Source organism: Haliotis rufescens, unplaced genomic scaffold, assembly GCF_023055435.1.
Source record: "Haliotis rufescens isolate VD_foot unplaced genomic scaffold, xgHalRufe1.0.p SCAF_77, whole genome shotgun sequence".
Classification (NCBI taxonomy): Eukaryota; Metazoa; Mollusca; class Gastropoda; order Lepetellida; family Haliotidae; genus Haliotis; species Haliotis rufescens.
The window spans coordinates 1,278,355-1,306,323 of NW_025964369.1; the positions used below are offsets into that span (position 1 = coordinate 1,278,355).

The 27,969-nt window shown below is 41.8% G+C and overlaps 3 protein-coding genes across 3 annotated transcripts; 2 read left to right on the forward strand and 1 right to left on the reverse strand.

The window, feature by feature from the left end:
• Positions 1 to 210: 210 nt before the first annotated feature.
• LOC124111640 lies at positions 211 to 5,231 on the forward strand. Its single transcript, XM_046471396.2, has 4 exons — positions 211 to 449; positions 3,582 to 3,669; positions 4,357 to 4,497; positions 4,918 to 5,231. The coding sequence occupies exons 1-4, from the start codon at positions 219 to 221 to the stop codon at positions 5,190 to 5,192; spliced, it is 735 nt and encodes a 244-aa protein (XP_046327352.2). The 5' UTR covers positions 211 to 218; the 3' UTR covers positions 5,193 to 5,231.
• Positions 5,232 to 7,389: 2,158 nt separating this feature from the next.
• Positions 7,390 to 12,925, reverse strand: LOC124111668. The gene is made up of 3 exons (XM_046471427.2): positions 12,876 to 12,925; positions 9,345 to 9,623; positions 7,390 to 9,025 (listed from the first exon to the last, which is right to left on the reverse strand). Exon 3 carries the CDS (start codon positions 8,923 to 8,925, stop codon positions 7,918 to 7,920), a length of 1,008 nt encoding a protein of 335 aa, XP_046327383.1. The 5' UTR covers positions 8,926 to 9,025; positions 9,345 to 9,623; positions 12,876 to 12,925; the 3' UTR covers positions 7,390 to 7,917.
• Positions 12,926 to 15,953: 3,028 nt separating this feature from the next.
• LOC124111642 lies at positions 15,954 to 27,798 on the forward strand. The gene is made up of 4 exons (XM_046471397.2): positions 15,954 to 16,135; positions 23,682 to 24,134; positions 25,902 to 26,048; positions 27,404 to 27,798. Exons 1-4 carry the CDS (start codon positions 16,081 to 16,083, stop codon positions 27,631 to 27,633), a joined length of 885 nt encoding a protein of 294 aa, XP_046327353.1. The 5' UTR covers positions 15,954 to 16,080; the 3' UTR covers positions 27,634 to 27,798.
• The last annotated feature ends 171 nt before the right edge of the window (positions 27,799 to 27,969 follow it).

A 27,969-nucleotide genomic window follows, 5' to 3' on the forward strand; every position in this document is an offset into this window, starting at 1 on the left:
CCACTCTTGAGGGATAAGGTGTGTGCGTGTATGTACCAAAGTACCTTTTCTACTACGCATGCCAGCACACTAATTCCGCCTACCAGAGACTGAATCAAACCACATTGCTTTGGCTGAGTCTTTTACTATTATTAGCAGCTACGTGAGGGGTAACATATTCCGCACCACAACGGCTGTGTTGTGTCGGCTCTTACAATCCGCCAAGCTCACTTTGGAAGATGCGTCAGCTAATCCTGTTGCCTCTGTTCCTAGCATGTCTTCCCCATGTGAAGGGACAGGCTGTTGTTTTCAACATTGGCGTCACTTTCTGCGATGTCAAGTGCATTCATAGAAGCTCATGCAGAAGTTTCGCGTACAACTTGAACACGCTCACATGCCGACTGTCTCGAAGGACAGCCACGGGAAGGACGATGAAGGGCTACGTCATTCGTTCAAAAGGAAAACAATTAGTAAGTACCTGACTTTTTCACGCACTGTTGGGAATTCCTTAATTGCGATGAATGAATTGGCATCCGATTACGGCACCGTTTACTGAAAGTGTCACAACCTAAACTGTTTTGATACTTTTAGATGGTATTGTATTGTAACCACAGGTCCAGCCGTAAAAGGCGACTATGTTTGTCGTAAGAGGCGACTAAAGGGATCGGGTGGTCAGGCTCACTGACTGTACATACATGTGATCGTATCCCAAATGCGTGGATCGATGTTCAGGTGTCACAACCTAAGCTGTTTTGATACTTTTACATGGTATTGTATTGTAACCACAGGTCCAGCCGTAAAAGGCGACTATTCCTGTCGTAAGAGGCGACTAAAGGGATCGGGTGGTCAGGCTCACTGACTGTACATACATGTGATCGTATCCCAAATGCGTGGATCGATGCTCAAGTGTCACAACCTAAACTGTTTTGATACTTTTAGATGGTATTGTATTGTAACCACAGGTCCAGCCGTAAAAGGCGACTATGTTTGTCGTAAGAGGCGACTAAAGGGATCGGGTGGTCAGGCTCACTGACTGTACATACATGTGATCGTATCCCAAATGCGTGGATCGATGCTCAAGTGTCACAACCTAAACTGTTTTGATACTTTTAGATGGTAATGTATTGTAACCACAGGTCCAGCCGTGAAAGGCGACTATGTTTGTCGTAAGAGGCGACTAAAGGGATCGGGTGGTCAGGCTCACTGACTGTACATACATGTGATCGTATCCCAAATGCGTGGATCGATGCTCAAGTGTCACAACCAAACTGTTTTGATACTTTTAGATGGTAATGTATTGTAACCACAGGTCCAGCCGTGAAAGGCGACTATGTTTGTCGTAAGAGGCGACTAAAGGGATCGGGTGGTCAGGCTCACTGACTGTACATACATGTGATCGTATCCCAAATGCGTGGATCGATGCTCAAGTGTCACAACCAAACTGTTTTGATACTTTTAGATGGTAATGTATTGTAACCACAGGTCCAGCCGTGAAAGGCGACTATGTTTGTCGTAAGAGGCGACTAAAGGGATCGGGTGGTCAGGCTCACTGACTGTACATACATGTGATCGTATCCCAAATGCGTGGATCGATGCTCAAGTGTCACAACCTAAACTGTTTTGATACTTTTAGATGGTTATTTATTGTAACCACAGGTCCAGCCGTAAAAGGCGACTGTGTTTGTCGTAAGAGGCGACTAAAGGGATCGGGTGGTCAGGCTCACTGACTGTACATACATGTGATCGTATCCCAAATGCGTGGATCGATGCTCAAGTGTCACAACCTAAACTGTTTTGATACTTTTAGATGGTATTGTATTGTAACCACAGGTCCAGCCGTAAAAGGCGACTATGTTTGTCGTAAGAGGCGACTAAAGGGATCGGGTGGTCAGGCTCACTGACTGTACATACATGTGATCGTATCCCAAATGCGTGGATCGATGCTCAAGTGTCACAACCTAAACTGTTTTGATACTTTTAGATGGTAATGTATTGTAACCACAGGTCCAGCCGTGAAAGGCGACTATGTTTGTCGTAAGAGGCGACTAAAGGGATCGGGTGGTCAGGCTCACTGACTGTACATACATGTGATCGTATCCCAAATGCGTGGATCGATGCTCAAGTGTCACAACCAAACTGTTTTGATACTTTTAGATGGTAATGTATTGTAACCACAGGTCCAGCCGTGAAAGGCGACTATGTTTGTCGTAAGAGGCGACTAAAGGGATCGGGTGGTCAGGCTCACTGACTGTACATACATGTGATCGTATCCCAAATGCGTGGATCGATGCTCAAGTGTCACAACCAAACTGTTTTGATACTTTTAGATGGTAATGTATTGTAACCACAGGTCCAGCCGTGAAAGGCGACTATGTTTGTCGTAAGAGGCGACTAAAGGGATCGGGTGGTCAGGCTCACTGACTGTACATACATGTGATCGTATCCCAAATGCGTGGATCGATGCTCAAGTGTCACAACCTAAACTGTTTTGATACTTTTAGATGGTTATTTATTGTAACCACAGGTCCAGCCGTAAAAGGCGACTGTGTTTGTCGTAAGAGGCGACTAAAGGGATCGGGTGGTCAGGCTCACTGACTGTACATACATGTGATCGTATCCCAAATGCGTGGATCGATGCTCAAGTGTCACAACCTAAACTGTTTTGATACTTTTAGATGGTATTGTATTGTAACCACAGGTCCAGCCGTAAAAGGCGACTATTCCTGTCGTAAGAGGCGACTAAAGGGATAGGGTGGTCAGGCTCACTGACTGTACATACATGTGATCGTATCCCAAATGCGTGGATCGATGCTCAAGTGTCACAACCTAAACTGTTTTGATACTTTTAGATGGTAATGTATTGTAACCACTGGTCCAGCCGTAACAGGCGACTATGTTTGTCGTAAGAGGCGACTAAAGGGATCGGGTGGTCAGGCTCACTGACTGTACATACATGTGATCGTATCCCAAATGCGTGGATCGATGCTCAAGTGTCACAACCTAAAATGTTTTGATACTTTTAGATGGTAATGTATTGTAACCACTGGTCCAGCCGTAAAAGGCGACTATTCCTGTCGTAAGAGGCGACTAAAGGGATCGGGTGGTCAGGCTCACTGACTGTACATACATGTGATCGTATCCCAAATGCGTGGATCGATGCTCAAGTGTCACAACCTAAACTGTTTTGATACTTTTAGTTGGTAATGTATCGCAATGTATCACATCGAGACCCATGAAGATGCGTTAGAATAGATCTTCGGCAACCCATTATTGCCGTAAAAGGCAGCTATTCTAGTTGTAAGAGGCGACTAACGGGATCGGGTGGAAGGCTCGCTAACTTGGTTTGATGTATGATATCGTATTCAAATTGCGTGGATCGATGCCCATGATGTCAAATATTTAATTGTCAGGTTCAGACTCGATTATTTACAGACCGCCGTCATATAGCTGGAAAACTGCTGAGTGCGGCGTTTCACTACAAAGAAACAAACAATCATCAGATACTGTTATCCAATGAATGTAGTAAATCTTTAAGAAGTTTTGAGGTAGTGTGAAGAAAAAAGCCTCGTATTTGTGATTCCCCACATTCACTCTTCTGACAGCCATCAGCGAATACTTGCTCGTCGAAGACTTGCAGTGCTGGCTCACAGTGTCTTGAAAATCATATGGGACGTGCAGTTTGTGTGACAGGTAATACAAGAATGAGTTAATGAAGAGTGATTGAATGAATATATAGGGTTTGACTGAGATATACACTGCTATTCTTTTAACCACCTGTTTGACGAATACGCAGCAAGTATACCATTCATGCCAATAAAAACACAATCAAGTTTCATTTAATCAAGAAAGTGTATACTTCGTCACTCCATCTCAAGTATTTAGTATTTTGCCCTGATTACAATAATTCGTATTATGCACTGACAGGACATCTCAATACTTACCATCACCATATTATACCGTGTTGGACCGTCTCCGTGGTCTAGTGGTCTAGTGGTCTAGTGGTAGAGTGTCCGCCAGAAGTGCGGAAGGTCGGGGGTTCGCCCCCCGGCCGCGTCATACCAAAAGGTGGTACTTCTTGTTACCCTGTCTGGCACTCTGCATTAAGGGGCTAAAACAAGACTGGTCGGCTCAAAGTCAGTATACTGTGTCTGTGGGGGGTATTCATGTTAAACTGCTGCATGATATCTCAGTTGGCTGGCACTATAGCATCGGCATCAGTCCGAATAGTAGACGCAGACACACGCACACACGCACTCACACACACTGGATTGTCGGGCCCAGAATCCAATATTTATAGACTGCCGGAATATTGCAGAGTGCGACGTCCAACAACAAACAAACAAAAAACATCTTATCGATCCTGTCATTTTCGTACAGTTCGTCCTTCCCCCCGCACACTGGGGAAGAGGTGCAGGTCAACCGCTGACTGTGCGGGTCCCGGCTTCATCTGCTTCAGTGGAAAGTGCAAATGTACCCCTGGTTTCAGCTTTAATTATGCCACAGAGACGTGCGTAAGGCGTAAGTCAGTTTTCAGGCTTTTACCCCCGGTTGTCAGGGTTCGACTATTTCATGTTCTGGGGTGTGGGGTGGATGACGAGGTGGCTGGGATTTCTTTTGTAAATTTGTCCTCGTGAAAAACATGTCTGGTATTGCTGCTCACACTGACCACGGGTGTGCATCCAATTCGATTTCGAAATCGCACCGTTTTTTAGAGACATGGCAAAGATATAGACGGAATCGTACAATTATTGCTTGTAATAATAGAAACGTTTTTTTTTCGATTTCATTCTTCAGAAAAAGCTGCAAGTCGTTTCTTAAATATATGTTTCTCTTTTTGTGTGTGATTCTTTCATATGTATTACCATGGATAATCTAAACCATTTTACAATAAAACCTTACATGTCCATGGGGCCTGTGAAATCATTTGTTTATTTTTAGGTTGTAAAGTCTATGGATCACGGATGACTATTTACAGAGGACTGGACATGAAGTTCTACAATAACCTGGAACTAAGAACTTCATCACTGAAGTATTGCATTGAACGGTGTATTCGGGAAAAGAGGTTTGTCTGTCTCACCGTGGAGTTTTCGGAATCGGAAGAGAAGTGTAACCTCTCTAAGAAAGGGTACTTAGACATCAAAGCATCCTACCGAAATAAAGGGGACAGAAGGTGGATATTGGGATCGAGAAACTGTGCATTCGTTAAGATATGAAGTCTTTGAATGTTATTGGAAGCACATGAATACATGATACCTTTTTATTCTCTACCACGACGTTTCAGAGCTAGTTCTTGCTCCTTCATCAGATGAATAAAGGAGCAAGAAGTAGCTCTGAAACGTCGTGGTGGACAATAAAAGAAGTTGCTATCATGTTATGTTGGGAACAAAGAACATGCATGAATTCATTTTTTCTAGACGAAACGATACAGACTACAAAATCCATCGGTTTATAAAGATTAAAGTGTTTCTGAAAAATGTAGTTGTTAGTTTTCATTTCGATAAAGCGAGTAGGTGACTTAATTTAATATGGTATCTCCAATATGTGAGTGAGATATTGTTTGAGTGAGTGCGTGAGCTATGTATTTTTGATTACAAGTCACAACAGCGTTTCCACACACATAAGCAAGATCCGCTACCACTCTGGGGCTTTTGGGTTAGAATAGAATAGGTGCAAGCAACCTATTCTGGTCGTAGGAGGCGTGGGAGTTTCCTAATAGTATCAATGTTTGTTTGTTTGTTGTTTAACGCCGCACTCAGCAGTATTCTAGATATATGACGCAACCTGCAAATACTCGACTCTCGATCAGACAATTCAGTGATTGACACGAGGATCGATCCACGCAATAGGAATACGATGACATGCATCAACCAAGTCAGTGAGCCTGACCACACGATCCAGTTAGTCGCCTCTTACGACAAGCTTAGTCGCTGCTTTCAGCAAGCATGGGTTGCTGTTTACCTATTCTAACCCGTATCTTCACGGGTTGTGTGTGGCGTGTCAACGTACATGTAATTATATGGAACGCCTAAAATGTGTACAGACTTCTTTCAGTTTGTCAAAACCACGACTGTTGCTGAATCACAACACGATTGATAATACCGGCCATTCACAGGACAATAACTATAACTCCATGCCAGTCATTAAGTGCTGTCACTGTATATTTGTTTTTGTAAATCAGCTAAACATATATATAATCTACTTCTTATTAGTGCCCAACTAATTAAAGCGCATTATTGGATTCGAACACAGGACAATTACCATAACTCCATGACAATCCAACAATCTTTAATAATCTACTTTGGAGATAGCATATGAGCTAGTGTTGATTTGTCTGCCCTGCTATTTTCAACGAAATATATAAAACGTGTTTCAACCATAATTGTCTTAAAACACAGATATGATCCCCAGTTATTCCTATTGTTATAGATACTCTTTATATCGGGATGAACCTAACTACGCCTTGTCAACTGTTAAACACCGTAAGACTGAGTGGAAGTCTTCCGGACACTGATCCTCAAACCAAATAAGTAACACGTGTTCAGAGAAGAGATTCCACCTTTTTTAATAATAATTCAGATTTATATCAAACACATATCACATATCTCATTAAGTCAAAAATAAACATTTTTAATACATTTTCGGTGGAGCCTGTTGGGTTAGAAATAGAAAGTTGTCAATGAGAAACTTGTCAAACTCAAGCGTTTATGATGCTAAATCTAACATTTGAAACCCCTTTTTGTGCAAAAGGTTTCAGTTACAGTGACACCTGCAAGGATATTTCATTCATCAGTCTCGGTGGCTGAGTGGTTTAGATCGCTCACTTTGTGTGCTGGCGATTACTGTGTGGGTTGGATGGTTGGTTTGTTGTTTAACGCCGCACTCTGCATTATTCCAGCTATATGACGGCGGTCTGTAAATAATCGAGTCTGGACCAGACAATCCAGTGATTGATAACCAGTGATTGATCCACGCAATTGGGATCGATGACATGTATCAACCAAGTCAGCGAGCCTGACCACCCGATCCCGTTAGTCGCCTTTTACGAGAAGCATAGTCGCCTTTTACGGCAAGTATGGGTTACTGAAGACCTATTCCACCCAGGAATCATCACGGGTCTTCGAATCCTGGATAGGGTTCTGTACTTAACTAGTGAGTGAGTGAGTTAAATTTAACGTCACATCAGCATTATTTCAGCCATATCGTGTACTTAACTAAGAAATGAGAGAGTGAGTTAAGATTTTAAGTCACATCGGTATTATTTCGGCCATATCGTGACTCTCAAAGGCATACTATACATAACATATACAAGTAAACTATAAAAGCCTGTCAACAAGGGCGAGTAAAATCACTAGATTTATCACAGATTATGATTTAAACTAGCATGAAACCATAGAAATACACCACTAGACAGAACAATGCATTATAAAAATGAGCTATTGATCGCCAGCAACTGAAGGTAAATCACCTCACCTTTGCTACCTGCATGGACCCAAGCAGGATTTACATCTTCCCCTCAGTTGTTGGCGATTATTGATTTAGTTAGCCTAACATCTTAAACGACACATATTTTTAACGTGGTAGTTTAAAAACTATTAGTGGTAATATCAAAAACGTGGTAGTTCTAAATCGACTTTGAGAGATGTGGAACTTACGTATCTTCTTAGGGGATAATAATAATAATAATTTTACACTACCCTAACCCCCTTCGAGGATACAGCCACTAACAATCGCAGTTCAAATCTACCAAATTTAAAACATTATTTTTTCAACAAAACATATTATCAATCAAAATTTTTCAAACAATTCAATATCATTTAAAATCCAATAATTAAACGAGAATGAATACTAGTAAAAAGATCCTGAAATACTAGGAAAAAGTTTCAATTCAGCTTCTCTGCTGCCTTATTGTGATGCAGAGTATGAATAACCATGTTTGTTCTACGAATTATGATCTGATAGCTTCACAACAGCAACAAAGTTATAGTCACAAATCACAAACATATACCCTGTATTGTCTAAAGCAATGGCTGACGGCTTTCTGAATCGCTCTGATTTCTCCATAACGTTACCAACCACTGAACCCATTTTGTCCAGCTGCAAAATTATTTCGAAGTTATGTTCAGCCAAGAAAATGGCACCACTGGAGTCGACAGCAGTTCCCATTGGGTTTTCATAACTCTTCCTCTTCTTCTGCCAAAACAAGTTACCGTTCCGTTTAATACATGACAGGGTATTTCCAGAAATGATCATGTCCCCAACTAGAGTGACAGAGACATAACAAATGACTGGTCTCAACACATTGGGCATTGTGATTTTGTGCTCGGCCAGTACTTTACCATCAAAGTCAATGAAGTCAACATCTGTTCGATTTGTCACTACAAATAGCCCATATTTCAAACAAGCAATTCCATCATAGCTCTCCTTCGTTTTAATTCGATTTTGAAAGAGAAGCTCACCCTCCATTCTATAGAGTGCAATTGTATTTGTATATGACGTTGTTATGGCCACTACGTTGTTGTCGATCTTGCATATGCGACTAGGTGTTGCATCAAGGTCAAGGGAACATCTGCTGACCTCTTCCATTTTTGGATTTAGTGTTATAGCAAGAAGTTTCTTCGCCTCGAAATGAGGGGTCAGTATTATTCTCTTCTTGCCCTGAACAAGAACCTTGAGGTCATAGCTAACCTGATCCCCAGCAGCAAGGGGGATACATGTCTCAACGGATCCCAAAATTGCACGGTTGCTCTTGTCACAACTGGCTTCTTGCAAGGAATTTGCATCATCTGTGTGCGGTATGGAGCTACTCTGGATATCATGATGTTGGATCTGTTCGTTACGTTCGGTATGGGCAATATTCTGAATTGTTCCAACTGGCACTTGCCATGGTTCCTGCCTCAGCTCGGGTAAAGGTGCCATTTTGGGTCTGGGCATCTTGGAATTTGGCATGTCCGAGGGCGATGCCACTGAAGCTGCTGCTGACGATGCTGCTGCTGTTCATGTCCCAGCAACTGTCCCACTCCCTGAAGTGGTCTCAGGGACTATGAAGCTAAAGTAAAAATATGCAATGTGACACTTGACTTCCATACCTGGCACTGCAAAAGGATATACATGCACAGACTATTGTCCAATATAAATATAACAAAAATAGAACAATGCATAAGAGCTGTCTAATTCCACACAATATAACAAATAACGACGCAATGAAGTATCACAATTGCTGAAGAGAAAACAATATTTTCTGTAACTGTAAGGGGGAAATTACTCCGGAAGAGTGATTGCCATAAACAGCCGTATTAAAATTATAAAATAAAAATCACCAATAAATCTTTAACACAATGATATGAAAAGACATTAAAACTGGTTACCGTATGCTTTCAAACCCTCGTGTATATTTGTCAGCCTGAAATCGTGTTTGAATTGATAAGCCCAGGTCTCTTTTCTTTTGCTTGGATATTTTGGTCGTGTTGATTTTCGGCAAAGTGGGCATTTGAAGCTTCTTTTTTCTTCAACAGTGGCAATAATGTGGTTGTTCAGACATTCGTAACAGAATGCATGTTGACATGGGAGGCCTCTCGGGTCCTTAAAGATGTCTTGACAGATGCTGCATGTCAGATTCTCCTTCATGACAGCAGACAGGTCCATGTCTGTCACAAAAATAAAAAAAAATGAATGTGTGATATTGTCGACGAACATGCTTAGGTAGCTAGGTCCGACAGTTAACTCGCAAACACATGACAAAACAGGGTGCTCATATTTTTGACAAGAATGTTGCTAAAAGCGGCGTTTAAACCATATTCACTCACTATCATAACCGGGATTTTAGAATGAACCATAGTGAGGCCAAATGTTCGATAAACCACTACATGCACTACGACAGCAGTATGATTTATCCTAGGAGTGATTGATGTGTTCCGAGCCTCACATTGAAACGTGATGATAAATTGATTCCACTGGGACGTCATCGTACGAGTCCACTTGAATCCTTCGTCAGGCTTGGGGAGATGAGGAGACTGAGGTGGGGGCTATAGGAGTTCAAAGTCACATTCGCGGATTCTAGCCGTGATGATGTCTAACTTTCTGGACTAGAAGTGGTGAACCCAGGTTTCGTCAATACTCACAAAAGGTTGCAATTATCTTTCCCAATCAGTTTCTGGAACTTGTGCAAGTACACTGCACCTTTCATATTCTAACAACTTCTCAACGACGACAACCTGGTCGTTATTTACAGGTTTTCTTTAAGTTGTCATTACTAACATTCCATTTTGACGATTTTCAGTCTTGGTACACAGGTGTATCTTAGGACACTATACAATATGACTTGATTTACGTTACTACAGAAAGCAGTATATGCAGAGCTGACCGATCGATATTTAGAGATTTTGTTCAAAGTTGGAATTTAGGAATAATGTATTTAAGGACTCAACTGAAATTTTGACAATGTAACCGATGCATCTGATTGCCCGAAAATTAGATGTTAGATTTTGTTCAAAGATATTTTGATATATTTTTGCACACAAAGCACATTTTATTACAATAGCAAAGTTACGGAGTCCTCTGATTGGTCGGAATTTGAGATACTTAACCATATTTAAGACTATTTCCCTGACTTATTGGTGCTCTCTTTGAAAGTAGGTGTGGATTATCAGCACAAGGAAAAACTACAGGATACTACAGGCTATGCTTAACTGCTATAGAAAAGGTATAGACTTCACATCCGCAAAATATATGCTTTATATTGTAATAAAAATTCTCTTTTCATGGCTATATTTGACTTGACACGGTACTGACGGGGTGTTTTTTTAAAAACAAAATGACCATTGCATTCGACTTTCTGTTGTTGTTGATTTGATATGGTTCTGGTGTATGCCTAATATATACGTGATACTACTTCAAAATGTCCATTTTGTTATGCATAAAACTCTGTTAAGGGATCATTCTAACAACGCACCACCATGTACGACTTGGTCTGGTCCCCTCCAAAATGACTACACCGGGTTCATGGGTGTGGGCATTGTGGTAGGGTTTCCAAAACACATATAAACATTGAACAAAATCGGAAAATAACTACATTTCATCAACCAGAGTCCTCCGTTCCTTCTGTATGGTGTTAGGATAGTAACGGAAAAGAGGTTACCTTGCATATTAACCTTTGTACTACAGTGAGTTTGATATAAATCGTTTAAAAGGGTCAGAGTCATAAACCCTTTTACAAAACCTGCTTATAGCAACCAGGTGGTCGTTGTCGCGAGGGAATATAGAAAAAGATTAGTCATTTGCACATTTAGACAACGTAACGATCAATTAAATCTGCGAAGTTTCATGAATGTCCATTAAGCATTTCATAGTGATAACCCAAAATGTAAAAAAAAATATCTAGCTGTCACTTTGACAACCCTTTATGTAATTGTTTTACATTAATGGTAATTTTACATTAAGAGTTGTAACGAGGATTAACCCGCAACCCTTGACGTAAACAAAATGCATTAAGAGTAATTTTTACATTAAGAAATGTAACAAGGGTTAATCTGCAACTCTTAATGTAATTTGGTTACATTAAGTGAATTGTTTATATTAGGAATTGTAACAACGGTTAACCCGCAACTCTTAATGCAATTTGGTTACATTAAGATAAATGTTTATATTAGGATTGTAACAAGGGTTAACCCGCAACTATTAATGTAATACGGTTACATTGAGAGAAATGTTTATATTAGGAATTGTAACAATGGTTAACCCGCAACTCTTAACGTAATTTGGTTACATTAAGTTAAATGTTTACATTAAGGGTTGTAACAAGGTTTAACCCGCATTTTCATAAGGTCACATACCCCTGTTTATATTACTACGTTGTCACAGAACCACAATGTGCCCATTTAACTGTGTTTATATTAGGAATTGTAACAAGGGTTAACCGGCAACTCTTAATGTAATTCGGTTACATTAAGAAAAATGTTTATATTAGGAATTGTAACAAGGGTTAACCCACAACCCTTTATGTAATTCGGTTACATTAGGAAAACAAATTATATTAGGAATTGTATTAATGGTTAAACCGCTACTCTTAATGTAATTTGGTTACATTAAGAGACATGTTTATATAAGGAATTTTAACAAGGGTTAACTCACAACCCTTCATGTACTTCTGTTACATTACGAAAAATGTTTATATTAGGAATTGTAACAAGGGTTAACCCACAACCCTTCATGTAATTCTGTTACATTAAGAAACATGTCTATATAAGAATTGTAACAAGGGTTAACCTGGAACTCTTAATGTAATTCAGTGACATTAAGAGTAATGTTTACATTAAGAATTGTAACAAGGGTTAACCCACAACCCTTCGTATCATTTTGTTACATTAAGAGTAATGTTTACATTAAGGGTTGTGACAAGGGTTAACCCGGTACCCTTAATGTAATTCGGTGACATTAAGAGTAATGTTTACATTAAGAATTGTAACAAGGGTTAACCCACAACCCTTCGTGTCATTTTGTTACATTAAGAGAGAATGTTTACATTAAGGGTTGTAACAAGGTTTAACCCGCATTTTAATAAGGTCACATACCCCTGTTATGTTACTACGTTGTCAAGGAAACACAATGTGCCCAATTAACTAAATTGTGCAGTGACTCGTCTACCTGTCTGTTTCCTGTTGTTACTGCACATGACTCACTGCAAACATGCTGAGCTCAACAGCAGCACTCTCTGAACATTGCGAATATGTGATATAGGACACGATAATGCGTTGGCAGTATACATGATCAGAAATCTGTTTCATTTACCACAAAGACTTCAAAATAATGAAATGTAAGTGTTATATTCCGAATTATACTAAGCTAGTAATCGATAGGAGAGAGAAAGATAGATAGAGAGAGGGAGAGAGAGAGATACAAACCTTCTTTGCGACACGTCCCTGCTATCGCAACGCGAGGCTAGTTGTAAACATTAAATCGAAAGTAGACTGGAAATTCCATAAATAAGCAGTCAGGTTTATAAATAGCGACATGTCACTGCAATAGTTCACAACGCAGTTTGGCGTGATCAGTCATGCTTATCTTAACTTCATGTTCTAGCTGGGATATTTCATGTTGTTAACAGGTGCATTTAAATATAAATGTATCATTGTGTTGTGCATATCTCAGATAGTCCCTATTTCAGTAGACCTGCAGGTGGACACTTATCGTAGTTAAATAGCTGCTCGTATTTAAACATCTGTTTGTGTCTAGCAGGTGTGATATGTTTTAGTATCAGCAATGGGTATTGCTATATTGTCTGTGTTCTACGCCTCAATCGCGTCTGGGCAAGGCAACCCAGTGATTGATATCATGAGTAGTTTAGGATATTTTTGCTTGTATGCATTTCCTTAAAAATATAATTAATTGTACGATCGTGCTATCGCTCTGGATGCATTTCTTAGGAGACAGTTTATCCATACTTACACCACCAATGTCCCAACCATACACTATTCCTCATCTAAAAGAAATTTATTCTGGATTAGGTTTACCTATTCCTCAGAATAGAATTCGTTATGCACACACACACACACACACACACACACACACACACACACACACACACACACACACACACACACACACACACACACACACACACACACACACACACACACACACACATGGTACCTTATACACAAACAGAAACACGCGCATACACACACTCACAGACTGATAAACACACATATACAGGTATATACACGGCACTATACACACAGACAGATACACGCGCATACACACACTCACGAACAGATAAACAAATGTACAGGTATACACGCGGCAGTATGCGCACATACAGATACACGTGCATACACACACTCACGAACAGATAAACACACATGTACAGGTATACATACGGCACTATACACACATACAGATACACGTGTATACACACACTCACGAACAGATAAACACACATGTACAGGTAAACACGCGGCACTATACACACATACAGATACAGGCGTAAAAGGCGACCGAATTGGGCAACCTGTTCTCCGTGGGTTGCGCCCCTGTGTCGGCGGAGGACGGGATTCTGGTGGTTGAGGGCACTGGTTCCAGGAATATCGTTCCTTTGCCCAATACACCACTTCGACCCTTACTTCACCTAGACGGGTGGTAGGATGGGCCCGGTCCTATCAATCGGCTGGTCATGCCGAGCCCTGTGTATTATCTTTATCAGCACAGATTTGACCCAATTTAGTTTTCATTTTGCAAATTTAACTTCTGCTTGAATTGTATTCAAACCAAATATGTATGCTTATATGATGAATTATTTGCACTTTTGCCAAGAGAAGGCGGTGGCTCATGGGCCAATCTGGTGGTACATTATGTCTAATGTTTCTGCTTGAGTATACTCTCTTGGTATCCTTGGTGCCGCCTGTTGGAGGCCCACAGGCATTTGGCATCGTCCTTGTTGACACTCCATGACCGGACTGATGCCGATTTATAGTGCTAGCCCACTGAGATACCATGCCGCAGTTTAACATGAATACCCCACTCAGACACAGTATACTGACTCCGAGCCGACCAGTCCCTGTTTTAGCCCCTTAATGCCAAGCGCCAGACAGGGTAACAACAAGTACCATCTTTTAACGTCTTTTGGTATGACGCGGTCGGGGATCGAACCCCGGACCTTCCGCTCTCCGGGCGGACGCTCTACCACTGGACCACGGAGGCGATCGTTACCCAAAGGCACAGAACATATGCACTTTACCGGGCGCACTTTTTCAGATCCAATTGAATTGCGCATGCGTGTGACGTCACGGTCCGCTCTCCCATTCATCTTTTCTTGAAATACCACTCGCCATTGTTTATGTCAACATGACCGACCAACCGGATTAACCGTATTAACGCTTGAAAAGGTAAGAATTTATGGCTAACCCTTGTCCTAACCAAACTAACCCTAAGACCGAAAAGGGGTGTTGGATCGTAAAGGCGTGTAAGTTTCCCCAAGTCCGAAAAGGTGTTGGATCGTAAAGACGTGTAAGTTTCCCCAAGTCCGAAAAGGGGTGTTGGATCGTAGAGACGTGCAAGTTTCCCCAAGACTGAAAAGGGGTGTTGGATCGTAAAGACGTGTAAGTTTCCCTAAGACCGAAAACGGGTGTTGGATCGTAAAGACGTGTAAGTTTCCCCAAGACTGAAAAGGGGTGTGGGATCGTAAAGACGTGTAAGTTTCCCCAAGACTGAAGAGGGGTATTGGATTGTAAAGAATTGTAAGTTTCCCTAAGACCAAAAAGGTGTGTTGGATCGTAAAGACGTGTAAGTTTCCCCAAGACTGAAGAGGGGTGTTGGATCGTAAAGACGTGTAAGTTTCCCGAAGACTGAAGAGGGGTGTTGGATCGTAAAGACGTGTAAGTTTCCCCAAGACTGAAAAGGGGTGTTCGCCTTAGACGAATGGAAGGTGGTTTTTATCAGGGGACACGGGTGGCCCAGTCGTCTAAGGCGCCGCGATTCACTGTGCAGAGTTGCGTCCCTTGGAAATGCCAGAAACCTATGATTGTGGGTTCGAATCCTGGTTCACCCCGATTATGTTTCTAGGTTTTTCAGCTCCATACCCGTGCTCGTGGGTTTCACCGAAGTGGTAAACGTCTGAGACCTGCATCACTTCGGGCTTTCCTCCAACATTAAGCTGACACGCCGCGATATAACTGGAATACTGTTAAAAGCGGCGTTAAACCCAGCTCACTCACTGTTATTATCAACCATAGAGGAGTCACCTGTGATTATCAGAGCATCAGGTTGACAGAGAAATCATATAACGTTGTCGCAAAAGTTTTTGTCAGCTTAGAAATATGAAAAATATGAATCGGTGCAGAACACGTACGGGACATGAATTCTTAATAACTGAATTCTATTGAGACGTCCTTGGAGACAAGATCGTGTATTGATAACACACTGAGCGTGCAACAAGAACGCGTCGACTGGAAGCAATAACAGAATCGTGATGGCACCATCAATTAACAATCGCAAACAACACAGGGACCCAGTTGCCAGCTTGGATAAAGTGTTTGGTGGGCGAACTTACAAGACACTTTTAAAGCGAGGCAGGAGGTTGACGCAAGCACAACGTGATTGAATGACAACAACATGTTAACCGCTCGCAACATATCCACGTTTATCCTTGTGCTTGTTCTTTTGAAAGGTAAGACCCTGCTTAATTAACTTAACATAAGTTGTTAACACAACTTATTTGAACACTAACACAATATTAAATTGCACACATGGCTGCCCACAGCTCTTGGTAATACCTTAATTAAAACCCGTGAAGATCCGGGTTAAAATTGGTCTTCAGCACCACAGCTTGCCGTAAAAGGCGACTGACTATGTTTGTCGTAAGCTGGAATATTGCCGAGTGATTCGTTAAACAAGAAACAAACATAGAATGTAATATGATATGGTTTTTCAGGGCTATTTTGAGTCGATTATAACTATATGTAATAAACTACGGTTATAACGAACTCAAAGGGACCACTATTTTTAGTTCTTTATAACCGTAGTTCGTAATAAGGTTTTCATTGGTATGCGTACCTCTTTCTCAGCGAACAGGTCAGCATGATTACAATTTCGACCGCGGCCATTGTCGTAGTCGCCGAAATTGGAGACCATTTCATCATATTTGTTTCTAAAAGGCAAGTGTCGCAAAGGTTTTTTTGTCACAATATTCTAAATGTCAACACGTGAGAACTAGAGCCCCATTCGTCTAAGGCGCCGCAATTCGATGTGCACGCCAGAAAACTATGACCCAGGGTTGGAATCCCCGTTGGCCCCGATAATGTTTCTAGGTTTGTCAGCACCATACCCATGCTCGTAGGTTTCACCAAAGTGGTAAACGTCTGAGACCTGCATCACTTCAGGCTTTCCTCCCACATTAAGCTGACACGCCGTGATATAACTGGAATACTCTCTCTCTCTCTCTCTCTGTGTCTCTCTCTCTCTCTCTCTCTCTCTCTCTCTCTCTCTCTCTCTCACTCTCTCTTTCTCTCCCTCTCTCTCTCTCTCTCTCTCTCTCATGCATGCTTGTCGTAAGATGCAACAAAGCTAGCTAGCAAAGGCGACTAACGAGATAGGGTGGTCAGTGTCGCTGACTTGGTTGATGCATGTCATCGTATCTCAAATGCATATATCGATGCTCATGATGTCTATTGTTGGACTGCCTGGTTACTTACAGACGACCGACATATATCTGGGATATTGCTGAGTGCGGCATAAAAACAACAACACAAACAAACAAACAAACAAACAAATGTATGAGAAACATAAACAGGCCAGGGAACGTAGGTTCAAACCTGTTTCAAAATTTAATAGTCCAAACTCATTGTAAATCAACCTCTGTAAATGGAATCATTTACATCAAATTTCATTTCCACCAATCTGCGTCAGTACAGCCATATAAGGCGTGGAAAGATGCTGTGCAGTATCCGTCGATCGTGGGTTCGAATCCCAGAGTCGCCTTGGTTATGATCCTCAGTCTGCCTCGTTTCACCAAGACCATCATCACTGCAGGATCTTCCTCCCGCATTAAGCCGACACGTGTGGCGTTATATAAATGAAATATTGTAACCTCTGCTAGTACTGGGATATGTGGAAATGTAAGGCACCTCGGCAACTGGGCTACCCTATACAAAGAACAGTTCAAAAGTAGGCGTGAATTTCAGAAAAAAAATGACAAATTATTTTTTTAAATTTCTGAATTGCAGACCAGCTAACACGATTCGGACAAATGAAACATTCAGGTATTAATATCATGATATCACAACCATGCCAAACACGATCCTCACCACTAAGGCTTAATTCCGTGGAGATTAGACGATGGCAGCTGAAACGAAGCATCGTGTACCAGTCATGGACAATGGTTTCACATAAAGGCAAACACCCTTAGCCAGTGGAGTCCCCCTAACCACATCGAACACCTCCATAGATGCATTACTACTGACTACCAAGCAAACATTCCTCGATAATTTCCCAAAGGAAATACATGTCCTGTGAATGTTAATAGTTTTATCCCAGCAGATAGTAATACGACTGTTGTTTTAAGTTGCTGAACCCGGTACAGACACAGTGTTGCATGATAGGTTATAATGTTTTTTTTAAGAATATATCAATACTAATCAAGTCTTTTCAGAGAATTAAGTCTCCACGCAAACTTCAGGAACCATTTCTTCTGTGACTGCACATCGTGTGCAATATTGGCTATTTTCAATTTCTCATGACCATCGTCTTCTGAAAACAGAGTTTCTAGACACTGGCCAGCAACAATTCCCACATGCTCCTCTATCTAATACTCTTCTATTTCTGTATTGAAAGTAACTCTCTGTTTTGTATTGGGAGTGTCAGTCGATGGTTTGTCCATCATACACGACTCTTAAACCAATAATCACCATTGGTAGTCCTTCAATGCATTATTGTCAGTAGACCAGTGAAGATCCTGTTTAGAATAGGTCTTCAGCAACCCATGCTTGTAAGAGGCGACTAACGGGATCGGGAGGTCATGCTCGTTGACTTGGTTGATGCATGTCATCGTATCCCAACGGCGTGGATCGATGCTCCTGATATCATTCACTGGATTGTTTGGTCCAGACTCTATTATTTACAGGGCGTTGTCATATAAGCTGGAACTTTGCTGAGTGATAATGGGCGTCGTGTTGAAGTATCAAGTCATGTAGGCTGTAATCCGTCATATCGTGATAAGAGCAGTATATACATTTGTTTTTATGACAGGAGAAAATTCCATAATTATATAACATATTAACCTACGTGTTGTTGGAGAAATTATAAAAAAAATTAAATCTACGAATCAATATTAAACGTGAAGAAGATCCATAATATTCGTGTGTGTGTGTGTGTGCGTGCGTGCGTGCGTGCGTGCGTGCGTGCGTGCGTTACGACCACATTATGTCGTCCATTGTGTTAAGTGTCCTTATTAATACAGTACAAAGTTGTGGTGTTGTCTCTGTATGCAACAATGTGACGACCTCGCCATTTCGTTCACTGTGTTAATTCCCTTATTAATACAGTACATGGTTGTAGTGTTGTTTCTGTATGCAACAATGTGACAACCACGCCATCTCGTTCATTGCGTGAAGTGCCCTTATTAATACAGTACATGGTTGTGGTGTTGTTTCTGTATGCAACAATGTGACAACCACGCCATCTCGTTCATTGCGTGAAGTGCCCTTATTAATACAGTACATGGTTGTGGTGTTGTTTCTGTATGCAACAACGTGACAACCACGCCATCTCGTTCATTGCGTGAAGTGCCCTTATTAATACAGTACATGGTTGTGGTGTTGTTTCTGTATGCAACAATGTGACGACCACGCCATCTCGTTCATTGCGTGAAGTGCCCTTATTAATACAGTACATTGTTGTGGTGTTGTCTACGCATGCAACAATGTGACAACCACGCCATCTCGTTCATTGTGTCAAGTGCCCTTATTAATACAGTACATGGTTGTGGTGTTTTGTTTACGCATGCAACAATGTGACAACCACGCTATCTCGTTCATTGCGTGAAGTGCCCTTATTAATACAGTACATTGTTGTGGTGTTGTCTACGCATGCAACAATGTGACAACCACGCCATCTCGTTCATTGTGTCAAGTGCCCTTATTAATACAGTACATGGTTGTGGTGTTTTGTTTACGCGTGCAACAATGTGACAACCACGCCATCTCGTTCATTGCGTGAAGTGCCCTTTTTAATACAGTACATGGTTGTGGTGTTGTTTCTGTATGCAACAATGTGACAACCACGCCATCTCGTTCATTGCGTGAAGTGCCCTTATTAATACAGTACATTGTTGTGGTGTTGTTTACGCATGCAACAATGTGACGACCACGCCATCTCGTTCATTGTGTCAATTCCCTTATCAATACAGTACATTGTTGTGGTGTTGTTCCTGTGTGCAACAATGTGACGACCACGCCATTTCGTTCATCGTGTTAAGTGCCCTTACTAATACAGTACATTGTTGTATCTCTGTGTGCAACAATGTGACGACCACGCCATTTCGTTCATTGCGTGAAGTGCCCTTATTGATACAGCACATTGTTGTATCTCTGTGTGCAACAATGTGACGACCACGCCATCTCGTTCATTGTGTTAAGTGCCCTTATTAATACAGTACATTGTTGTATCTCTGTGTGCAACAATGTGACGACCACGCCATCTCGTTCATTGTGTTAAGTGCCCTTATTAATACAGCACATTGTTGTATCTCTGTGTGCAACAATGTGACGACCACGCCATCTCGTTCATTGTGTTAAGTGTTTATATTAATCGCTCCAGTTGCTGATATCTGTTCGCAAGGCCAGGCAGAACCAATCACCATGAAATGCAACGCCCCCGTCGCCAGTTTGGCATGCATCATACGATATGCATTCCCCTTTATTACGAAGGTAGTCGATTTAAAGACGTCACAGAACTCCACCATCGAATATCTTGCCTCGCTTTGGATCCCAAAGTCACGTGGTGTTGTTAACGTTTTACAGTAGCACTCGGGCCAATCAACCGCCTGAGACACGTGTGTGTAGCTAGATATGTGTGAAACTTATCAGCGGCGCGGATTGCGTAATTTACATAATTGTCCTCTCCGTTGGGGTTTGATATTGACAAGAATATTGATGACATCTGATGAAGTCCAGGGTCACCAGGAGTAGTATCAATAAAACACTGAATAATGTATTATGACTGATGATAATACAAAACACATCACAACGATGAGCTCTTTCTTTTTTGTCCACGTATCTAGATCATGTTTAGTGTCAAGGTTATTGACTCATCGAAAGACTTACAGTACACACTGTACATCAGCATTATGCTTCAGGCTGCAGTAACGTGGTATTTGTAACACGACAAGATGGTACTTGTTGTTACCCTGTCTGGCGCTCGGCATTAAGGGGCTAAAACAGGAACTGGTCGGCACGGAGTCAGTATACTGTGTCTGAGTGGGGTATTCATGTTAAACTGCGGCATGGTATCTCATTTGGCTGGCACTGTAAATCGGTATCAGTCCGGACTAATACAAGCAGCCACACACACACACGTCCGTGCACGTCGCTATATAAGTGCAATGCTCTTGGACGCGACGTTAAACACCCAATTTCACCTCACCTCACCTCACCTCACCTCACCACACCTCACCATACCTCACCTCACCTCACCTCACCTCACCTCACCTCACCTCACCACACCTCACCTCACACCACCTCACCTCACCCTGTAACACAACACGTGCCTTCAATTTGAAACCTTCAGCCAGCACAGGACTGAGGTCTGAAACTCCTTCTGTTGGTCGCGACAAAGGTAAAGGCCTCATCTGGTTGCTTCTGACATTTCACATCTATTATGAATTAACACGTCGTTGGTAGTTTAAAAAAAACCGTCACGTAATCGTGACAATGTTTTGTCTGGTCCATCGATCCCTTGACTGTCTGGTTTGTTTAGAGGCCGTCCCATGACAGACGTATTGTTCTGCAGCACCAGGCAACAAACAAACATGTCCCTTTTAAGCATATTGGTTTGTTTTGTTTTATTTGTTGTTTAACGCCGCACTCAGCAGTATTCCAGCTATATGACGGCGGTCTGTAAATAATCGAGTCTGGAACAGGCAATCCTGATATTATGAGCGTCTATCCACGCAATTGGGATCGATGACATGCATCAACCAAGTCAGCGAGCCTGACCACCCGATCCCGTTAGTCGCCTCTTACGACAAGCTGGTGGTCTTTTACGGCAAGCATGGGTTGCTGAAGACCAATTCTACCCCGGATCTTCACGGGTCTTAAGCAAATTTTGTGAGTGGAGGGTGGTACAAACTGGGCAGGAGTTGTTTATCGTTTTCGCGAAGACCTAATTTTTAGTGATCCATTTATATAATTGTCACCTTTATTTTGTCTTTTATGCCCAATGAAATCTAATCCTAGCGGGTAATCGAGACAGAATATCGTCTCGTGTTTTAACCCTACTTGTCATCGAAGTTGACGTTTTTTCTTGGGTGTCCCATGTGAGACGCACGTGTCTTACCATCAATCAGTGGCCCCGTAGATCAATGATTACAATGATTGAAAACTAGCCAGTACATAACTTCACTTGAGGGTACCAATAAAGAGACATATGATCTCCAACATTATGTGCACGGGAATTTCATTTTAGACAGATCAGTCAAACCCAATCGATGCCTTCCCTAGAAACTTGAACATTCATTTAAATTTGTGTAAAATTGTCTTTTGATTCTGTTTACTAAAAAAACACTGCCAAAGTATTTTCTTAATACAGTAAACTAAGTTTATAGCGAACACGCTTATAACGAACTGACCGATATAACAAACTTCCCTTTTAGTCCCGGCCATTTGTTGTATATTTGCTGTATAAATGCTTATAACGAACTACGGTTATTCCGAACTAAAATTAGTGGTTCCTGTGAGTTTGTTATAACCGTAGTATAAACTTTTAGTCATTGAAATTATAACATTGGTATGTGTATGCCTAGACTGAGGAACATGCAAGTCGCATTTATGTGGTGTCATCACTGATTTTCAGTTGTCCTTTCAAGTAATGTCCACAGCTATTTGCCCTTTATGCAAATCTGCATAATGTGGAATCTGTTTCGGCAGAAAATCTAGGATGGTTATTCTCCTGAATTGCCATTTTATATTCCATGTGTGTACAGTGGATTATCAAAATATGTCTGATATATGCTTATGTACATTGTCACAAGCTACTGCAGTTCCTCCACAATGCGTTTCTTCATACGTTTCGCGACACGGATGGCCCAGTCGTCTAAGGCGCCGCAATTCGCTGTGCAGAGTTGCGTCCCTTGGGCACGCCAGAAACCTGTGATTGTGGGTTCAAATCCCGTCTCGCCCCGATTATGTTTGTAGGTTTGTCAGCACCGTACCCGAAGTGGTAAACGTCTGAGACCTGCATCACTTCGGGCTTTTCTCCCACATTAAGCTGACACGCCGTGATATAACTGGAATACTGTTAAAAGCGGCGTTTAACCCAACTCACTCACTCACTCACTCAAGTTGTACACTGAGGTTGTTCACTGAGGTTGTGCACTCAAGTTGTACACTGAGGATGTGCACTCAAGTTGTACACTGAGGTTGTTCACTAAGGTTGTTCACTGAGGTTGTACACTGAGGTTGTGCACTGAGGTTGTTCACTGAGGTTGTGCACTCAAGTTGTACACTCAAGTTGTACACTGAGGTTGTTCACTGAGGTTGTACACTGAGGTTGTACACTGAGGTTGTGCACTCAAGTTGTACACTCAAGTTGTACACTGAGGTTGTTCACTGAGGTTGTACACTGAGGTTGTACACTGAGGTTGTGCACTGAGGTTGTTCACTGAGGTTGTACACTGAGGTTGTGCACTGAGGTTGTTCACTGATGTTGTGCACTCCAGTTGTACACTGAGGTTGTTCTCTGAGGTTGTGCACTCAAGTTGTACACTCAAGTTGTACACTGAGGTTGTTAATTGAGGTTGTTCACTGAGGTTGTACACTGAGGTTGTTCAATGAGGTTGCTCACTGAGGTTTTTCACTGAGGTTTTTCACTGAGGTTGTGCACTCAAGTTGTTCACTGAGGTTGTGCACTCAAGTTGTACACTGAGGTTGTGCACTCAAGTTGTACACTGAGGTTGTTACTCACTCAATTACTCTTAATACGTTTCATTTCCCTATGTCCAGGTACAAAGACAGCCTTGGTTCAGCTGACGACAAACAATATATACTCAACATACATCGAGCTGGTGGATAACCACTTTGACATCTCAAACGTCACGTCATTTACATTCGAGGTCACGGTTTGTAATGATGGATTTGTAGGCCTGGCGGAATTTTACGGAGACACAACTAAAAACTTCTACGAAATCTTACTGGATGGGTATGGTGAGCAACACAAATTTGGAGTTCGGGATGGGGCTTCAAGTGCTTTAGAAGCTGACACGAATGACCCGACCATGGCAAGCTGCAGTGGCTTCAAACCCTACTGGGTGAGCTGGTCAGGGGGCGTGGTCGCTCTGGGTGCTGGAGACACCCCGGGGGTGTCCGGAATAGTGGAATGGGATGATCCAGACCCCCACCCTGTCAACTATGCTCTGATATCATCTGGCTTTGGGGCAGTAGGACAATGGAAATTCTGTAAGTATTTCGTTCGCATATTCTATTCATTGCTATGTGAGGTTTGTTTGTTTGTTTGTTGTTTAACGCCGCACTCAGCAATATTCCAGCTATATGACGGCGGTCTGTCACTAATCGAGTCTGGACCAGACAACCCAGTGATTGACAACATGAGAATCTGATGTACATGTTAGATACTTGACTTAGAATATTGCTGAGAGCGCCAATAAAACAACCAAACAACCAACCAAACAAACAAACAAACAAACAAACAAACAAAACTTGTCCCGTCCGTACATACTACCATATTCAGAATGAAACTCACTGCACTAATCTGATCATGTGATTGTTTTTCCAGTAGATACATATCGGACAGAAAAAAACAGTTTAAATAGTCCCTATTTTGGAAATTCGGACATCCTTAATATTATTGTAGAACTGAGATAGTCATAGCGCTAAGATTGGTATAGTGTTAAAATTGTCCTAGCACTTAGATTGTTGTAACACTGAGATAGTCAAAGCGCTAAGGATAGTTATTGCGCTGAAATTGTTGTAGCACCAATATTGTTGTAGCTATAGGACTATTACAGTGCTAAGATTGTTGTAGTGCCAAGATTGCCCTTGGGCTAAGATTGTCATTGCACTTAAATTGTTGTAGTGCTAAGATTGTTATAGTTCCAAGATTGTCCTAGCGATTTGTCAAAGTCTTGTTGACGTCAAATATACATTAGCGGGCCCAAGCTTGAAAATGTTAGAATCAAACGCTATCTGCGGGTATGTTGACTTAAAATAGATAGATAGTGAGTGAGTGAATATGGCTTTTTACGCCGCTTTTAGAAATATTCCAGCAATATCACGGCGGGGGACACCAGAAATGGGCTTCTCAGATTGTACCCATGTCGGGAATCGAACACGGGTCTTCGGCGTGACGAGCTTTAACCACTAGGCTACCCGACCGCCCCTACGATAGATAGGATGGGCAGAAGACATATGTTGAAGGAACGCAGATGATAGAATACAGAGTGAATGAGTGAGCATTGTTAAACTCAGTATTTAACTGTATTCCTGTCATATCGCGGCGTGTCAGCTCAATGTGGGAGGAACGCCCGAAGTGATGTAGGTCACAGACGTTAACAACTTTAGTGAAACCCACGATGATGGTGCTGACAAACCTAGGAACATAATCGGGGTGAACCAGGATTCGAACCCACAATCACAGATTTCCGGTGTGCCCAAGGGACGTGCATTAACAATCTTCCTGCTACAACAGTCTGGGAGCTGTAACAATCTTACTGCAAGAACAATATTATCGCAACAAAAATATTAGCCTTGTCATAAATATTCCTGACGTTTTTCACAGGATGTTTTATAGCAAGAAACGTCCGTAGTCTAGTGTTTGAGCGCCCCCCCGGAGTGCGGAGGGTCCGGGGTTCGATCCCAAGTCGCGTCATACCAAAATACGTTAAAAGATGATACTTGTTGTTACCCTGTCTGGCGCTCGGCATAAAGGGGCTAAAGCAAGGACTGGTCGGCACGGAGTCAGTATACTGTGCCTGAGTGGAGTATTTATGTTATTTATGCGGTATGATATCTCAGTGAGCTAGCACTATATATCGGCGTAAGTCCGGACTATTATAAGCACACACACACCCACATGCACGTCGCGATATAAGTGCAATAACCTTGGACGCGACGTTAAACCTAATTTCACCTCACCTATTGCAAGAAACAAACGTGGTGTTCCTGGTAACTGGCTGAGCTTAGAGATGTTGAGTTTGTTTATCACAGACAACAAAGACGGCGGATGGAGTCCCTGGACACAGTTGTCACGTTGTCAAGGGGAGCCGACTGTGGAACGTCGGGTCCGTTACTGCAACAACCCACTTCCGGAACTAGGCGGAAACTGCACTGGAGCCGGTGAAGACATCAAGCCATGTAAGTCTGAGAGGTTTCTGTTTAGATTTGATGGATATGCAACGTCTTAGCTTAAGCTTGTCAATTACGAAGGTCATGTATGTATGGAGTCGTATGAGTCAGTGTATTCTCGTTATTAACAGGGTAATGGTAGTGCTAGATGTGATTGTTTTCTGTTCTCAGCGTCATTCTTGAAGTGTCACCTGTCTGTGTAGAGTGTCGAAAATAAACGTATGCCAACAAGCGTCAATAGGTCTGAGTATGTTCAAAATGTGATTAATAGTAGAAGAACATGTTTTTTTTATACATACGTCATACCAACTGGATGCTATTATGAAACTGAAAAAAGACATCGATAATTAAGAACAAGGAAAAGTGCGAGATAGAAGGTAATGGGAAAAGCTCCCCAAAACGGCAACCTGAACGCTTCCAGCACTTGCACTTGTGAATCATTCAATGTCGGTATAATATGGTTCATTCCAGCTGCATCTGAAATGCTCTCTTTGAAGTTGAAATTGCGACGTGGTTTCTCTTATTATCTGCGTGACCCATCAGACGCTGAGTATATATATTTATAAACCTATTCATTGGGATCGCTTTTAAGTAAGACTTCTTTCTATAGGCATTAAAACCTATTGTGAGGTTTTACTTTCCAGTCGGGTTAAATCTCCTCAACAGGGACGTTGTAATGTCCCTGGGATTTTATATAATGTCCTGGGTATTTTATTAATATAACAATTTGTTCAGATTGTAACATGTAATGAAATGTAAAATCAAATGACAAATGTTTTCTTTATATTCCCGAGGATCGAACTCGCAACCTTCATATCTGTAGCCCAGTGAGTGTACCACGAGGCTACAGAGGTGTTGATAAGCCTCACTGGTTTTTAGAATGTCCTTTTCAAGATCCGTACGCCAGCAACAGATATTTTACGCGCGTTTCCTAAAGTTCATGGAAAGTATGTTCGAAACATAAACATGTTGATAAATGTTGATTTAAGTTTCTTTTTTTCGGTTTATAAGTCAGATAAAACACTTATCCTCGGTTTTGGTTGAAAATGTAAACCCGCCTGGTCGGAAAGATCCTTCGGGCCTTCGGGCCTTCGGGCCTTAGGATTTTCCCTTCCAGGCGGGTTTACATTTTCAACGAAAACCTCGGAACGTGTTGTATCCTTCACTTAACGCATTAAGCACCCATTCACCTTGGTGCTAATTCAAGGTGAAGTTTTAAGATATGTTTTTGTACTTTAAGTTTTCAAGACCCTTTAACGTTTTGTGATCGAACCTGGAAATGTCATGTGGTATTTTTTAATGTGTCGAACATATGCATTACTCCTTTCTTTTGTGTGAACAAACTGTTTATACACATGCATTAGGCAGCCTGTACTGGACTCTCCTGATGCCAAGAGCCAAGATGTCGACGGCTATTCTGGCGACGGCGTCTGCAAGGTCAAGGACAGACTGCTGCAGTGCCTGCCTCCTGCACCCTGGATGTCGTGGCGTCAGTTACAGCACAACTACGTCGTCATGCATCTTCGCCGACGGGAAACCTACAGTTGGCTCCCTTGAACAAGATGATGGCTGGGACACCTGGATCAAGAACTAAAGCATTCGTGACCAACTCGTGTTATTCCGGGACAAGCCGAATAGCGACTCGTGCCCCTCTCATGGCCATTTTTGCGACAAGGTTCCGTCTCAATTAACTCGTTCTGTAATGGTTCACATATATGTCCCCATATATTATATATATTTCAGATGCAATTTAAAGCACACCTGGAAACGTGGAATTATACAGTATGATTGAACACATTTAACTGTGTCTTGGGTCTATTTTTAGATGCAAGACATGTAAAATCAAAAATTATGTCTGAGGGATTCTTTGACGATGAACTTGAAATCATACGCGCATTCTGATTGGTTTGCCGTATTTTCGCACATAACA

What these genes read in the sequence shown, in the direction of transcription:
- LOC124111642 (XM_046471397.2), top strand. Translation starts at nt 16,081, where the DNA reads ATGTTAACCGCTCGCAACATATCCACGTTTATCCTTGTGCTTGTTCTT. An exon ending in TGTGCTTGTTCTTTTGAAAG is followed by an intron (nt 16,136 to 23,681) that starts GTAAGACCCTGC and finishes CCCTATGTCCAG; the next exon opens with GTACAAAGACAGCCTTGGTT. An exon ending in CGGTGAAGACATCAAGCCAT is followed by an intron (nt 26,049 to 27,403) that starts GTAAGTCTGAGA and finishes CACATGCATTAG; the next exon opens with GCAGCCTGTACTGGACTCTC.
- LOC124111668 (XM_046471427.2), bottom strand. Translation starts at nt 8,925, where the DNA reads ATGCCAAATTCCAAGATGCCCAGACCCAAAATGGCACCTTTACCCGAG.
- LOC124111640 (XM_046471396.2), top strand. Translation starts at nt 219, where the DNA reads ATGCGTCAGCTAATCCTGTTGCCTCTGTTCCTAGCATGTCTTCCCCAT. An exon ending in ACGTGCAGTTTGTGTGACAG is followed by an intron (nt 3,670 to 4,356) that starts GTAATACAAGAA and finishes ATTTTCGTACAG; the next exon opens with TTCGTCCTTCCCCCCGCACA. An exon ending in CACAGAGACGTGCGTAAGGC is followed by an intron (nt 4,498 to 4,917) that starts GTAAGTCAGTTT and finishes GTTTATTTTTAG; the next exon opens with GTTGTAAAGTCTATGGATCA.